Genomic DNA, 16,226 nt, shown 5'->3' with positions numbered 1-16,226 from the left:
TCAGAGGTGGAGTTATGGTAAAAACGTTGTGAATCAAGACTGCATGTTTTGTAGTATAGCTGCTAAACTGTCATATTTTGTAGTTTCACTACATTCTTCGATGGCAATTGGGCTATAACCTTAGAGTGGAAGGCTTTGCGAGGCCCGCTCGCCGTGCCGTTCTGGGCTCCGCCTGGCTTGCGCGGGAGCGGGAACGAGGCGACGTTCCGCTTGTGCGCTCCCGTTAGCTCGCTGAGCGAAGCAGACTTGCGACTGCTGCTGCGGCCGGTCTCGCAGGGTGATCTATCCCGGCGTTGAAATCTGCACCATCATGATTCTGTATGCGGCAGATTGTGCCGCTCCTCGCCGTCTTGCTGAGCATGACTGGCTATGCTACACCGTTATCAGGCCATCGAGGGCTTGCGCTTCGTCATTGATTTATGTCCTCGCTACTTTTTCTAGGCTAATAACAAAGCTCGAATCTAAATATTGCGCATTTTGCGTTGTGTTTACGACGAATGAACGGCGCTAGGCCTAACTGAGACACCTCAAAATGGCGCCGCACCGCTAGCAATAGACGCTGCCAGCCAACCAAAGCTCGCCATTTTGCTCACGTGCGGTGGGAGACCAATACCAGCGCGCATTTCACGTGATTTTGTTTTTACTTTCTGGTCTTAATTCCGATCTTTTGAATTACAGCCAAGATTATGCCCGCGGATCGCGTACGATGGAAATTCGGGAAATTTGACCTCCATTTAAAGGGCCACACGCGCAGGAGCGTCTTTGGAACGCTGTAAGGCGCAAATTAGGCGATACTTTTAAACGAAACTTAGGAGGTAGCTGCGGAAGGATCTCAGAATCGTGAAAACCAGATAGACCTTGTATTAGGTGGCGCAGTCAGGCTTGTAAACAACTTTTATTTATAAATTTGTTTATTTATTATAGTTTTCATAAACTTTTTATAATTAGCAGAGGTTAAGCATAGTTAAACATTGTACTTCGCGAAAGCTTCACTACATGGTTACGCTTGGTAGAACTCTTTGCACGGTGGTATCCCATGTCTCCCATGGCTGGCTGAGTCGAGGTGCGATTGCTGTATAGTGTGTGCTCCCCGCTCATATGCCCCAGCCGCAGCTGATGTCTTGGCCATTTCCATCACATTGTGGCGTGGTGACGTCAGTCATGGGACCCCTCTCAAAGCTCCACCCTATTCATCGCTCTCTCGAACTATACTTGGAATGTCAAAGGGTCAAGGTGCTGTGATACCTTGTGGTGACAGCAAGGTGGTCCACAGGGTTTGACTGAAGGACTTGGCTGTGGTCAGATTTGTAGTCATATATGTATGACCTCTGGGTCGGTAAAGGTCAAATTATCACACTCGAAGCATGGCTCTACCTGGCATAGTGAAAAGCGGGATGTTGTATTTGCAGGTTGCTTCAAGTGTGGAGAGGACGGCCACATGAGCAGGGACTGTCCCAATGCAGACTCCTCGGGTGGGGATGGCGGTGACCGTCCGAAGGGATGTTTCAAATGCCAGCAGGAGGGCCATATGGCCAAAGACTGCACCAATGAACCAGTTCCACGCATGGGTCCTGATGGTGAGGCCCTGATCCGGGGTTTTTCAGTCATGTTAACATATAATCGCCGCGGTTTTCTAAATGGGCTGAGAAACAGTGCATGCTCTGAATTTAGTCTCTGCCTGCCAAAATTGCACCTAGAGCATGAAGCTATGCTGGAGACTGCTTGCTGTGAGCAGTCAGTGTGGTGACATTGCAGAAATTCAGGTACCATTTGGTTTAAGGGGGGACGAGGGTCTTGAAACTAACTTTTTTAGTTATGGCTAGAATCTCACGAAACTTTGCACACAGATGTGGTTTTCTCTCCTGATTTCAAAAATGTAATTATAATCGAGCTGGTGGTATTAGATGAAAAGTTATCTAACAAAGTCCAGAGCATAATTAGTGAATTTCTTACGCAGCTTTAATGAACTTTCTCATTGCATTTCGTTGCTTTTAATTACATAGATTGATAGCCAAAGTCTTCCCATACCCGATGACATTCTTCGTTTTCCTCAAAAAGGCATGTCATTCTCGCATATTATGGCGAGAGTAAAAGGCTGCATTATTTGAAACGAACTCATTAAGCTAATCTCAAATTGACATGAGCTGTGGCCGTGGCTCCGACCCTGGCAGCGCGCCGCCGCACTCATTCTTCGACGCGCACTCGCTAGGCGCTTCCGTTTTCAATACACTCCTGACATTCCGAGAATTCTCTGAAGAAAATGGTAGCAAAGTTATTTGTGAGAACTAAAAAGAAGTTATCAAAACCCTGCGTAAGACTGTAGAGATCGACCAAAAATATGAAACTCCTCGCTAGGTGCTTCCGTTTTCAATACGCTCCTGACATTCCGAAAATTCTCTGAAGAAAGTGGTACCAAAGTTATTTGTGAGAACTAAAAAGAAGTTATCAAAACCCTGCGTAAGACTGTAGAGATCGACCAAAAATATGAAACTGAGAAAACGGCATTTGAAGTTTGACCACATATTATAACTTGAACAATCAGTAGCCTCACTGTGATATTTCTCACTAAAAATGTCATGCTCTTCCCATTTCCAAAACTGTCTTTGGATTTTGAATATGTCAACTAAAACTGAAACTATCACCATTACCCATGGCCACAAGGTAGTGTATGCCATTAGGAAATCAGCAAAATTTTTTGACATGCAATATTATTTTAATGGCAATTTGAAAAAATCTCGATAGAGTGATGTGTTGGATCACCCCCTGATCTTTTCAGTATGACTGCAGTGGTGCTAAATTTGTCATTGTCACTCGGCGACAATGTAGAGAAAAAGCACAGTAAGGCTGAGTGCAGTGTCCAGAAACAGCGCTGAGAAAAACGTATTTGCATTTTGAGACAACCTTTAACTTTTGCTACACTGCACCTATGGTAATATAAATGGAATCGTTGTGAGGCTTTGTCCTTTATGAGAAAGGCTATATACTGAACATATAACTGTACCCTCCCCAAATACTGGTAAAAGCTTGCCACAAGTCTAAATATACTGCCGCTAGAACCAGCGTGAGAAGCTTCATTTACCACTTCATATGCCTGTGGCAGTGCCCTTCAAGGCAAACAAATACTCAAAATAACGATAACAGTCTTGCAATATTAATAAACCTGCACAAAGTTTAAGGCTAAAGCACAGCGGCGTATACTGGAATGACCTAATAAATTGGCTAATGTTCCAGAATGAAACTTTGCTACTTTGCTTTAAAGCGCATGCAGGGCCGCACGCGGAGTTCCTTGCTGGAGCTAAAGCTCGAACTTTCACACCCCTTGAGCGCAGCGACGCGATTACTTAGACAATCTGAAAAAAAAAAAAAAAACGAAACCGTTCGCGGAAAATGAACGCGGGCAACGGCGCGATGTCAGGCTCTCCTGTCGTCTGAAGCAACGCGATAAAAAAGCAACGAAGTGGTAGCGTCGGTGAGGACCATGAGTATCAGCTGAGAACCGCTCGCAAACGATTATATGCCGCCGGACGTGCTGCAGCTAGGTCGAGAACACGCCGTGCGACCCTGGCAGCGCGCCGCCGCACTCGTTCTTCGACGCGCACTCGCTAGGCGCTTCCGTTTTCAATACACTCCTGATACGGCTACGTCTACCGAGCTACGTCTAAAGAGCTGCGAGAACGACTGATAACGATCGCGAAAGCGCATCATAAACGAGCGAAGCAGCAGCCGCGACGAAGAACGTAAAAAAAAAAAATGGCAAGTCAGTCGCGCTGGCCAATGGGAAGCGCGAGACGAGGGGCTCTCTTCGCGAGCGCGCGCTCCAGCCAATCAGCGGACCGGAAACGGCTTTCGGAAAACCCGCGACGGTGGTCGTTCTGTTTGAGCGACGCCATTTGGAGATGTCGCAAAATGCGCACAAAGAAACAAGCTTCAAAACAAGTCCAAGATGGCGGCGGCCAGCCGGCTGCTTCACCCGCGGCGCGCGCGGGAAGTTCGAACAATTTTCACCCTTTTTTTGGCCATTTCGAGGCTCCCGTGGCGTTTTAAAAGTCGATTTTACCGTATTTCCCGATCGAATTCAGTGTTGATATTTTGAAGGAGCAAAGGTACAGACATTCCGAAAATGCATTTTTCTCAATCAATTTTTCGCCCATTTTTGAGCAGTTTAAGACCCGCGTCCCCCCTTGGGAGTTCTCAGCTGTGGTGTGTATTCGCTTCCTTGTTTGGCTTAGTCTGGGATATGGCAGCCTCACACCCCCTTAGGTGAGGGCCATTTGACAGCACATTGCAGAGCAGTGTAAACCGTTTATAGCATAGGTTGTGGGGCCGCCGAAAATACGCTCCATATGAATAGCTTCCCTTTCAAAAACTCCTTAGCACTCGGTCAGTAAAAGCAACCCGTTACATTCAATGCACACACATTAGTTTTGGCATACCGCGTGTAACCTCCGCAGTCGTGCTGCACACGGTACACTAAAACATCACATGGCTCTTTTCGTTCACATAAATAATGCGAGCAGTGTCTGAATGAGGCCTTTACAGGTGAAGCAGAAGCCCACATCTTACCTCTTTGGACTGCTTTTGTCATAACTAAAATATTGCCTTGTGCGAATCGTTTAGCGTCCGAACACAGGAAGCTAGGCGAGCGTCTCTCGGTTCGTCGCTGCGCTGCAAGAAGTGCGGCTCTGCTGTTGCAACGCCAACTGCAACGAGCGTTTCTACTTGCTCTTTTATGAAAAGAGCAATATGTGAGTGAAAGAACACATAGAGGGGTCATGACAAACACTGAAAGTAGATGAATGAGAGGGAAAAGCACGGCTGTTTCATACCTTTCGCAAGAGCGAGAAACTCGCGACGTCCGCACTTGCGAATTGTCGTGCCCAAGACGTGATTTATTGTGCTGCGCAGGGAAGTGCACTGTTCTGTGCTGTCACTGAGTGGATCTTAAAATCTGTCTCATTATGCAAGTGCATAAATGGTATGGCTTTACATTAAGGGGGGATGCGGGGATCAGATCGCGAAAATCGCGGAAAAAATCGATTTTTGAAAAGTGCGCTTTTCGGAATCTACAACATTATTTCTATGTTGTCCTGAAATATTTCACCAAAAAACAAACTCTAAGTAGTCTAAATAAATATATTTATCGGTGCCGGCGTCGAGATATTCTTCCCGAACCGCGAAAAAGCTGCCAAGTTCACGGCATGACTGCTTGACTTTCCCGCCACGGAGCGCCGCCATTTTGGCATCGTTGGAAAGCCCGACTCTTCAGCTCTTTGTCCCAACCCCTCCCTCCCTTCTCCGCCAGCTAGCAAGCGCACAAAAAAGGAATATCCGCAAGACGGCAGCACGAAGCAGCCAATGAATACCGCGCCCCGATTGGCTCTGCGCCGCGACGTGTTGCTAGGCGCCTCCTCATTGGCTGATGCCGCGGCAATAATGGCAGCCAGCGCAAGGAGCGTCTGCTTTGTCCGCCGCTGGAAAGCAATTCTTTTTCTTGCGTTTCGAGTCTTCGACCACGTGCAATGGATCAGCGAACGTTCGAAAAGAAGTTCCGGACAAAGCATGCTTACGGGAAGCGAAAACGCAAGCCTGTTACAGCAAGGAAGAAGCGGCGATCATCAACAGGTGGTTCTACCGAGCCGAGCGTCCGTTCGGAATCGGCGGAGTACGCGCCCAACGTGCTACGCGATCTCTCTCCCAATGTGCTGTGCGATCTCATGCCGAGTTGGGCACCAGCCAGCGATTGTGAGAACAACCAACAACGTGCTGCGCTGTCGAGGCACGGGTGCAATGTTACTTCACCAGCGACGATCGACATGCCAGTGAGCGTCGCCGCACACGTGCGTCTCGCCGTGCACGGACGTGCCACTGCAAGTTCGTCGGGTGAGGCACCAGCCAGCGAAGGTGAGACGGGCCACGATTTCTCGCCGTTGAGCCGTGGGCGCAACGTTAATTCGCCAGTGAGGATCGACACGCCAGTGAATGTCACCGTATGCGAGCGTCCCGGCACAAGCTCGTCGAGCGAAGTGGTCTTGCAACAGTCATCACCGCCTGACTGCACAGTGGAGACATGTTTCCGCGATGTGTTTTTCAACTCCAAAATGTGTCCACAGCCGACAACCGCGAGTGAAGGCAATCCTATGCCATCGACGAGTTACGGTGTTCGCGGGCGCGCGCTCGCTTTCGCGGACGCGCCGGCGGCCGAGCCATCGACGAGTTACGGCGATCGCGGGTGCACGCTCGCTTCCACGGACTCGCCGGTGGCCGATCATCGCAGTGACGAATATTCATCCAGTGAACGTCGCACTATTCAAGCTCACCTCAGAACACGATTTGTGTCCGCGGAAACGGCAAAGGTGCAAGCATCGAGTGTTTGCGAATCGCTTCGCGCGGTTTCAGCTACGGAGCGCAAGTTTGCGCTGACTGACTCAAGAGAAGATGCCATTTCCGCACCTCCAGAAGAGGAATTTATGCTTGTGCAAGTAGCAGCCTTGAACTCGCTGATTAGTTCCATGCTTTGCCCAATTTGTCATCAGCCTGGCCTAACAGTGCATCGGGAAACTAAATTAGGGCTAGCTGTGAAGATGGTACTTTCGTGTATTTCCTGTGGTGCCCTCCAATCTGAATGGTCTTCACAAAGGCAGAGTGGTTCTAGAGCCTTTGATATCAACATCAGATCAATTCAAGCGATAAAGAGCATTGGTAAGGGACCAACTGCTCTCAATGACTTCTGGGCCACCATGAATGTTTCACATAGAGGATTACACCACAAAACATATGAGGAGCATCTAAAAAAAACTTTCAAGCCTGCTGCAGAAGCAGCTGCAAACAACATCTTTGCAGATGCTGTAGAGGCAGTGAGAAAGGTGTACACAGAAATGGAAACTACCTTTTCGAAGAATATTACAGTCGTGTACGATGGTACGTGGCTGACACGTGGCCACAGTTCTCACACTGGCGTTGGCTGTGTAATTGAGTTTCATACAGGGCTTGTGTTAGACTGTGTGGTTCTCTCGAACTTCTGCCTTGGGTGCAGCAGACAGCCAGCTGAAAGTGACCCCACTTATGCTGAGTGGAAGCAACAGCACCAGTGCCAGAAAAACACTGATGTGAATTCTGGACGAATGGAGGTGGAGGCTGCACTGCAGCTGTTCAGGCGCTCTTTGAGCAAGAATGATCTCCGGTACACAAACATAGTCTGTGATGGGGACAGCCGCATGTTCCGCACTCTGTGTGACGAAGAAGTTTATGGTTTTGTGCAGCTCTCCAAAGAGGACTGCATAAATCACGTGAAAAAACGGATGGGTGCTGCACTTCGCTCCCTGGTCAGCAAGGCTAAAAAAGGAGAGCCACTAGGTGGAAAGGGGGGCCTGACACAGCAGCTGATGAAAAAATTGACTGACTACTATGGCCTCGCTCTGCGGAACCACTCAGAAGTTGAAGAAATGCAAAGGGCAGTAATGTCGACCTATTATCATGTGACGTCGACGGATGGTGAACCCCATCATGAGCTGTGTCCCCCTGGCCCCCTCAGCTGGTGCAAACATCGATCAGCAGAGGCAGAAGGACAACCACCACCCCCTCACAAGTACAAGTTATCACCGAAGGTCGCTGAAGCACTTCTGCCAGTGTACCAGCGCCTCTCAGACCCTCAGTTGCTGGCCCGGTGCAGGGGAGGCAAAACTCAAAATGCGGCTGAGAGCCTCCATTCAGTGATTTGGTCACTATTATCGAAAGACCAGCATGCCTCACTGTTCGCTGTGGAAACAGCAGTGCACAAGGCGATTTTGAAGTACAACTCAGGCAATCTGAGAGCATATTCAAACCTGTGCACAACATTGGGCCTGCGCCCTGGAGCCCTTTCTCTTCAGCGGGCCGCCGAGAAAGACTCTCAGCGCATTAAGAAGGCGCACAAAGCCCATCTTTTGAAAGGACAAAGGTCTAAGAAATTGCCTGCTGCCAGAGACATGAAATTTTACAGTGCAGGAGCATTTTAGACAGTGTGTGCCAGTTTGGAACTTTCGAGCTTGTTTTCTCAAAACTTCGTTTTGAACTTACCACCTTGCTTGTGGAAAGCGCAGCATCGCAATGGGTGCATGGATTTTTATCCCGTTTGTCTTGTTGTAATTGCTGAAATGTGCTTTACATCAAGACAGTCTCAGATTTGCTATTTAGGCTCACCATTTTTTTATTACACAGTAATTAGAGCACGATACCTTCTAAACATAAAGAGAAGATGTATAATAAGTCATTTAGGAAAAGAGCAGAGAAGTTTAAAAAAATTTAAGGAGAATCTTGACCTAGACCACACTTCTTAGTAACTATTAAGAACATTTACAGACCCATAGCCCATTTTGCTGTCATGCTAGGCTTTCCACGAGCAAGCAACATGTTACCAACATATAAACAATGGTAAAATAAAAACTACTGAAGCTATCATTTTGAAACTTTATATCTTTCTGTTTGATGCTATTTCAAGCCAGCCTACCAAATTTCATCCCTCTAAGTCAAAAAATAAAAAAGTTTGCTCCGATCCCCTCATCCCCCCTTAAGACATATTGGAGGCAGACTGATCGCTAACAAAAACCGTTATATTCGATCCTGCACTAGTGGTTACGTTGTAAGTCGGGTGTTGCGTTGCACGAATATGCTGAACGTTCGCCCGCGCTTGTGCAGGAAAACCGATGGAGGCACCGTACGTGCCACCGTCTTTGCCCACCGACGAGGACACCCTTTTCTCTACCATTTCCACCGGCATCAACTTTTCGAAGTATGACACCATTCCAGTGGAAGTGAGTGACTCACAGTTCAAGGTGCCGTTCACAAGCTTTGAGGAGATGGGCCTGTGTGATCTCCTCCTTCAAAACCTCCGCCGCGCCAAGTATGCTAAGCCAACGCCGGTGCAGAAGTATGCGGTGAAGATTGTTCTGGGCGGCAGGGACCTGATGGCGTGCGCTCAAACCGGATCTGGCAAAACGGTGAGGGAGCCGTTTCGTTGCTTGGGTCTTCTGCTTTGCACTCTGTTGCACGCTGGCCTTGGCTCAGCGGTGGGGTTGTAATTGGGTCACCTTCCTCTTGTAACCGGTATTGGTCGCGGATCTCTTCCAGGCGGCCTTTATGCTGCCCATCTTGCACACGCTCCTTAGCGACAGTGCTCTGGAGAACCCGTCATTTCAAGCAGTGCAGACTCCTCAGGCAGTCATTCTGTCGCCAACGCGGGAGCTGGCCATCCAGATTGCGCAGGACGCGCACAAATACTCCTATGACTCTATCCTGAAGACAGTTCTCATCTACGGAGGCACCTCGGTCCAGCACCAGCTGGCGCAGCTGTCTCGGGGATGCCACATCTTAGTGGCGACCACTGGGCGGCTCAAGGATTTTGTCGAGAAGGGCAAGGTAGGTACAAGGAAGGCAACCCCTCTGCAGTGTTTTCCCGTCTGTGGGCTCGTATTACCGATAACCTTTCTGTACTCTGCTCTGTCGTGCAGATCTCGTTCGAGAAACTCCGTTTCCTGGTGCTGGACGAGGCGGACCGAATGCTGGACATGGGATTTGAGCCAGACGTGCGTGCTCTCGTGGGGCACTCGTCGATGCCGCCGCGTGGTGAGCGGCGCACCCTCATGTTCTCCGCCACCTTTCCGGAGTCAATCCAATTGCTGGCGCGAGAGTTTTTGAGCAACTCCATTTTTCTCAAAGTTGGAATTCTTGGTGGCGCCAACTCTGACGTCAAGCAGCAGGTCTACCAAGTGACCCAATTTGAGAAGCGCCAGAAGCTGCTGGATATCCTCGAGGAGGAGGGCAGCGACCGGGTGATGGTCTTTGTTGAGAAGAAAAAGACCGCTGATTTTCTGGCTGCCTTCTTGTCTCAGAAGGGCCTGAAAACTACCAGCATTCACGGCGACAGGTACCAGAGGCAGAGGGAGGAGGCCCTGCTGGAATTCCGGCGTGGAACCTGTCCGGTAATCGTGGCGACAGCCGTGGCTGCTCGCGGCCTGGACATAAAGGACGTGCGGCATGTGGTGAATTACGACCTGCCGCAGTCTATTGACGAGTATGTGCACCGTGTGGGCCGCACTGGCCGGGTCGGCAACCTCGGAAAGGCAACTAGCTTCTACGACTCTGAAGCGAATGGGGCGCTCGCTGGTGCCTTGATCAAGATTCTTGCAGAGGTGAGTGCCACACAGGAAGTGTCTGCACTACCGAAATTGAAAAGACCTCTTCTAAATTTCACCATGCAGTAGATGGCTGACCTTTTTTCATCTCTAAAAACCACGAAGACTTCCAGACATTCGTTCAGTCTAAAAAAATCAAATTTTGTAAAAAATTTTGTAAAGTAGACCACTCTGAAGCTATATGGTCCACCTTCGGGCGAACGGGCTCGCTTAGATGCAAAAATGAACCTGCCACTGCGAGTTCACCGCATGGTCGTCATCTGCGATGCAGTGAAGCATCCTCGAAACGTGGCGGGGCCATATGTGCTGCCTAAATTCAACCATACATATTATATTGAGGCTTGGCTATTGCTGTTTCAGCTGTCATTGTAGTAAAGAAGCCCTCAGGACCACATGCACGTGTAGAAATTTTTTTTTCTAAACTAGCTGTGTGGTGCTTTTGCTGAAAGCGTGCTTTAAGCAGTCACTGTTGTGGATGCTTTAACATGCATGCAGTTTGAGAAATAACTCTGCATTTGTCGGCTTTGTGGTGTGCAATGGTGTCTTAGCACCAAAAAGTTTTGCTGCACTGGTCTTCTGTATTTCTGCAAGCAGCTGATGGGGAGAGTGTTTGTTGTGTGCAGAGCCAGCAGGTGGTGCCTGACTGGCTAGAGAATGAAGCCAAGTATGGAGGAGGAGGAGGCGGTGGCGGCAGCGGCGGCTTCAGTGGAGGCGGCGGCGGTTCACGGGTGAGTGCATTTCCTCCCTTGGAGTGGCGCTCCGGCAATTGTTGGTCATGTTTCTTCCCTCGTGGTAAAGCAGTGCATGGATTTCAGGCGATGCTTTGATCTTTTTTAGTGGTACCTTTGCGCTCACCAGTCGTAATAGTATTAAATGGTGTTTTGCTGCTGTTGATGACAAGCACAAAAGTAGCAGAGCCTTAGATATTCTTAAGCAACATTGAACTTGTCATTCTAGGTAGTGCACTGCCGGGTTTGCCCCGCCGGGGTGGTGCAGTGGTTACGGCGCTCAACTACCGTAAAAACCCGCGTATAATACGAGGTTTTTTTCCAACTTTCAGCGTTCCAAATTTCCGCCTCGTATTATTTGCGGATCCCAACCAAAATGTCAAAGTTTTGCGAGAAGTTCTGGTTTCGTTGTTGCCGCGTGGCTACGGCTTGGCTTTGTTATCGATGTGCGGCTACGGCTTGGCTTCGTTGCCCTAACGTGGCCGCACCCCGCAGTGGCCACGACGTCGAGGTGTCGTCTCTTCGTTGTTGAGTCGTCGAGTGCGCACAGCATCAGCGCATGTGCTCTCGTGCAAACCACGGTTCGCGAAAAAGTGCACGCTTTTTTCTTTAAGTGAACGAGCAAGATGCCAGGGTCTCGGAAACAGTACTCGGCTGCTTTTAAGAGAAAGGTGATTTTAGTTGCTGAAAACATCGGCAACAGTGCGGCCGGGAGGCAGTTTGGCGTCACCGAGGGAAGCATTCGCGGATGGCGACGACAGAAAGAAGCCCTTTTCGCGTGCAAGGGAATGCGAAGAAGCTTTCGCGGGCCAAAGAATGGCGCATTCCCGGAAATTGAACTCGCTCTGACGGAGTTCGTACGAGAACAGCGAGCATCGCATCTAGCTGTGAGCGTAGAGCTTATGCAGGCAAAAGCTAGGGAGCTTGCAAGGGAAAAGGGAATTCCGAGCTCCGCCTTCAAAGCAAGCAAGCACTGGATACATCGCTATATGTGCCGTGCTGGATTCTCGCTACGCCGGCGAACCTCGATTTCACAAAAGCTGCCCGAATCCTTCGAAGAGTTGCTGGTGGCTTTTCAGCGCCACGTGATTTCTTTGCGAAAGACCAAAAACTTTCAGCTGGGGCAAATAGGCAATGCTGACCAGACTCCGGTTTACCTGGACATGCCATCGCCCCTCACCGTCCATGAGAAGGGCTCTAAACAAGTTTGTATCCGGTCTACTGGAAACGAGAAGACGCGGGTTACAGTCATGCTATCGTGCACGGCAGACGGCCGCAAGCTCCCGCCCTATGTCATCTTCAAGCGCAAGACAATGCCGAAAGGTGAGGAGCTGCCGAAGAATGTCATCGTGAGATGCCACGAAAAAGGTTGGATGAACGAGGATCTCGTCCTCGACTGGGTGAAGTCAGTGTGGTGCAAACGGCCCGGTGCGCTGTTGTCCTTCCCATCCATCCTCGTGCTGGACGCGTTTCGTTGCCATTTGGCCGACTCGGTGAAGAGGCTGCTAAGCGACTGCCGCACAGAACTTGTTGTGATTCCGGGTGGGATGACCTCACAACTTCAGCCTCTCGACGTTTGTGTTAACAAACCCTTCAAGGACGCAGTCAAGCGATGCTACGCGGAATGGATGCGGTCAGGTGAGCCTGCAGTGACGCCGGCCGGGCGGCTGAAGCGAGCATCGCCAGCCACGCTGTGCAAATGGATTGTGGACGCGTGGGCAAGCATCCCAGAGGAGCTTGTGCGCCGTTCGTTTAAGAAGTGCGGCATCTCAAACGCCCTCGATGGCACAGAAGATGAGTACCTGTGGGATGATTTGTCCGACAAAGAAATTTCCGAGGAAAGCGCTGCTGAAGATGAAAGTGATTGAAGTGTGAGGTCCTATTTCAATAAATGTCTTGTTTTTTCTCTCTCGTATTATATGCGGTAAAAACTTTTTTTTTTCCATTTCGCGTCTCCAGAATTTCACCTCGTATTATATTCGGGTTCGTATTATACGCGGGTTTTTACGGTACTGTGTCCAAGGACGCGGGATTGAATCCCGGCCTCGGCGGCCGCTTTTCGATGATGGCGAAAAGCAAGGTTCCTGTGTGCTGTGCGATGTCGGTGCACGTTAAGGAACCCCAGGTGGTCGAAATTTTCAGGAGTCCTTCACTACAGCGTCTCTCATAGCCTGAGTTGCTTTGGGACGTTAAACCCCAAAAACCTAGTGCACTGCCGGGGTGGCGCAGTGGTTAGGGTGCTAGACGACGTGCGGCATCGAATCCAAGCCTCGGCGGCGGCTTTTCACTGGAGGTAGCATTTCATCCAACAGTAGCATTACCAAACAAGTGCTTTACATTTGAGCATACAGCCAGAAGCAGTATGAGCAGTGTGGCCTTCGCAAAAGGCGAAGGCCACACTCCAGTGTTAAGATATTTGCAGCTTCCCTCTTTCATTACTGCTGCCTGGTTTTTGCAAATTTTGTTCCCTTTCTTTGTGCAGGGCTTTGGTGGCGGCGGCGGCGGTGGAAATGACACCTGGGGAGGCTCTGGTGGTGGCCAGCAGGCTGAAGAGGCTGAAGAGGAGTGGGGCTAAGCAAGGTCAAGCCTCCAAAGGGGCCAGCCTCCGTGTGTGCAGTGTTCAGAAAGGACATGACTGTCCCCCCCTCCCCCCCCCCCATTTTTTTCTTTAATGAAGTTTGTTTTTCACTCATACCTGCACAGGTTTGCAGGAATTCTTTTGTAAATAATTATTCACCAAAGTCAAGGTGTTGACAAAGAGATGCTTTTACCACATGTTTCATGATAATAAAGCTGTTTTCCACTTTGTTCATTGTTTTCAGTCTCTTAGCTTTTCATGTATAGATTGGGGTCAGCCACTTCAGGTGTGCTGATATATGGGCATATGTCTGAGAATTGAAAGGTAGCATTGTTATTGGCATAGTTGTTAATAATAAGTAGAATTCGGTAACATTATCTTGCTTTGAATGTAGTCTACTTTCGGGTTGGTAAACAATAAAATGACGAGCAGCTTCAGATGCCTATTAAAGTAAGTTTTTGTATGACATTCTTGCCCATCCTGCTACTGGTCTTGACCGATGGCGGCTCTATATGAGTTAGCTGCAGGGATCCTCCACAGCCTTACTAGCAGTGCAGTTATTTGTAATGGATTTCTGCTCGAGTCACGTGTGACGCATGAAATTTGAATACAACATTCCTCTGTTGTCCCGTGCCCATATATGCAGTAAATGGAACATCTGTTGGGGCTGTGGAATTTTTCTGCTAGGCACCCATGTGGCAAAAATGCATTGACCTCTGAGCTCATTTTATCCATGTAACGTTCTATAGAAATTGACGCCGTAATGTGACGGTCGAAAATACGCTTGCCTCGCTTTCGTGCCGAGAAATACAGCAAATCATTTTGGCATTTCCTTTGTAGCTTTTGTGAACCCTTCGGATTGTTATAACGTGGTGATGACTCGTGCCTCACCGAGGTAGTGAGTGCGAAACCAGCTCTCCCTAACTGCCGCTTTATTTCAAGTGCATGGGCACATTTATTCACCTTGTAATATGCTCTGACCTCTGGGAAAATGAGCCTTGTCTTGGCTTCTGCACACTTTTTTTCTGTGCTGCGTGAGGTAGGTTTAGGTGTTAATCTGAAAACAAGACGTGGTTGGACACCCTACCATGGGTCAATGCTACGCTAACTGTACTGATTCTTTTTGTGACTGTGCTGGTTAAGTGTTCCTGTATGTGAGTGAGTGAGTGAAAAACAAGTATATTTAAGGGAGGGGGATGTGTAGGTGGGGTCCCGAGTCCGGGACTCCAGCGGCTGCCGCTGCTACCCGCGCACGTGTCACGATGGCCCGTTGGGCCTCTAGTCCAGAGCTGGATAGGGCAGCCTCCCATCCCTCAATTGTTAGCACTGCATTCGGATCATCTGGAGGACTGTGTGGGCAGGTCATGGTGGGTCATGGTTTATTTTCGGGGGAAGGGATACCCGGTCGTGAAATATGTTGGACAGCATCACTGTTGGTGAATATGGAGGAGGCGATAGGGTAAGTTTGGAGGGGTTAGTGGAGGGGGTAGTTTTTAAAACCATCGCCTCCACCTACGCGGTGCAGACGACGCGCTTTTCCTTCTGTCGTCTGCTCGGCAGTGACGAAAAAAAGAAACGAGAACTTAATTCTTTGAGAACAGTGCCACTTTAACCTGTTTGCTGAGAGGCAGTAACAATGATGGAAAATAAGCTTGAACACTTCAATACAATTTTTTTTTTTATAGTGCTAGAATCGGAACCTGTCGGAACGCTAAATTTCACTTGTGTCTCTGCAGTCTGTCTGGCAACGTGGGCCCTCTTCACAATTGAGTTTTTCTCATGCGTGTGGTAACAGCGTCAGTTTCCAAAGGTGGAGATGTTTATGTTTGTGCTCAGGTGGAACGGCGACAATGTTACCTTCGTCCGGGTATTTTAGCCAGCTGCCTTGCCCATTCTTCGCTTCGGGTCTCTGCGAGCGTCCGCACTGCCACTTCAGCCATGAGAAAAAGGGTGAGCCCCACCGTCCGACGACCCTGCGCGATTTTCACTAGAGCAAATAAAAAGAAAAATAATGTTTTGGCCGAGACGTGCCCTTTCAACGCCACCGATGCACTAACCGCACCACGCGGTATGTGCGCTGATGTCTTGTCTCTCTGTGATGGGGTACGGTCTCGCCGAATTTGCTTCGACCGAGGTTTCCCGAAGGACGAGCGAGCAACATGCCCGCAGCGACTGAGTGCATGATCTGCGGGTCTGTTGTTCACTACGGACCGTTTTCCGAACTAACGAGTGAACAAACAATGTTTCTACGCGTAAGTACGTAGCCGCAAACTTCGGAGCACGAACCTAAACTGGAACCTACAGAAACGCTGGAGCCTAATTGGTTTGTTGACAGCGTCTCCCATTGTAAGATTTCGCTCGCGGACCAAACAATGCAGCGAGCTTGAAGGCAGCCTAGGGAAGTCTCTAAATGCGGCTGAATTTTTTTAGTCCAGGTGCTAAATCTTTAGCCTCAGTTAATCGCACGCCGAGTGATCGAGTAACACTGTTGGGATGAGCGTTTACTTTGAGTGCAATGAAAAGTGCCTTAGCTTCGAGTGTTGATGCAAAGCTGTCCACTCGCACAATTCTGGTGTCCACAAATCGCCCTTGAGGGTGTTGTCAGATGAATGGTACTGAATCAGCTGATGTCCGGTAGCTTTGCGGTCTCTATGCAACTAGAAGCAACCGCGAATACTTTGTTGACACCTCTCGCAAATGTGCACCTGGTACGGTGGACATGCCAGCACGTGTCTGTAGCTTCGCCGTTCT

At 49.3% G+C, this 16,226-nt stretch overlaps 3 protein-coding genes across 10 annotated transcripts in view; all 3 read left to right on the top strand.

Moving 5' to 3' along the window:
• Positions 1–13,709, top strand: part of LOC146181302 (ATP-dependent RNA helicase vasa-like) — a 47,541-nt gene extending 33,832 nt beyond the window's left edge. For all 8 annotated transcript variants that reach the window (XM_084576360.1, XM_084576356.1, XM_084576359.1 and 5 more), the window contains 6 exons: positions 1,410–1,577; positions 8,674–8,975; positions 9,106–9,393; positions 9,486–10,166; positions 10,793–10,897; positions 13,380–13,709. In XM_084576360.1, coding sequence (XP_084432486.1) covers positions 1,410–1,577; positions 8,674–8,975; positions 9,106–9,393; positions 9,486–10,166; positions 10,793–10,897; positions 13,380–13,472 — 1,637 coding nt within the window. In that variant the 3' untranslated portion in view covers positions 13,473–13,709. The remainder of the gene's footprint in view (positions 1–1,409; positions 1,578–8,673; positions 8,976–9,105; positions 9,394–9,485; positions 10,167–10,792; positions 10,898–13,379) is intronic.
• LOC146181303 (uncharacterized) lies at positions 4,990–8,434 on the top strand. The gene has a single exon (XM_084576362.1). It carries the CDS (start codon positions 5,520–5,522, stop codon positions 7,992–7,994), a length of 2,475 nt encoding a protein of 824 aa, XP_084432488.1. The 5' UTR covers positions 4,990–5,519; the 3' UTR covers positions 7,995–8,434.
• Positions 13,710–15,220: 1,511 nt separating the features above from the next.
• Positions 15,221–16,226, top strand: part of LOC146181300 (uncharacterized) — a 65,065-nt gene continuing 64,059 nt past the window's right edge. Inside the window, exon 1 of the mRNA XM_084576351.1 lies at positions 15,221–15,425. Within this exon, the coding sequence (XP_084432477.1) occupies positions 15,326–15,425 (100 nt within the window). The 5' untranslated portion in view covers positions 15,221–15,325. The remainder of the gene's footprint in view (positions 15,426–16,226) is intronic.

This window comes from Amblyomma maculatum, chromosome 8 (assembly GCF_055883805.1).
Source record: "Amblyomma maculatum isolate TAMU_Amacu chromosome 8, ASM5588380v1, whole genome shotgun sequence".
Lineage (NCBI taxonomy): Eukaryota > Metazoa > Arthropoda > Arachnida > Ixodida > Ixodidae > Amblyomma > Amblyomma maculatum.
This window is presented reverse-complemented; position numbering and strand designations above follow the sequence as displayed.

Excerpts from the sequence above, each read along its gene's own strand:
- LOC146181303 (XM_084576362.1), top strand. The coding sequence starts at position 5,520 with ATGGATCAGCGAACGTTCGAAAAGAAGTTCCGGACAAAGCATGCTTAC.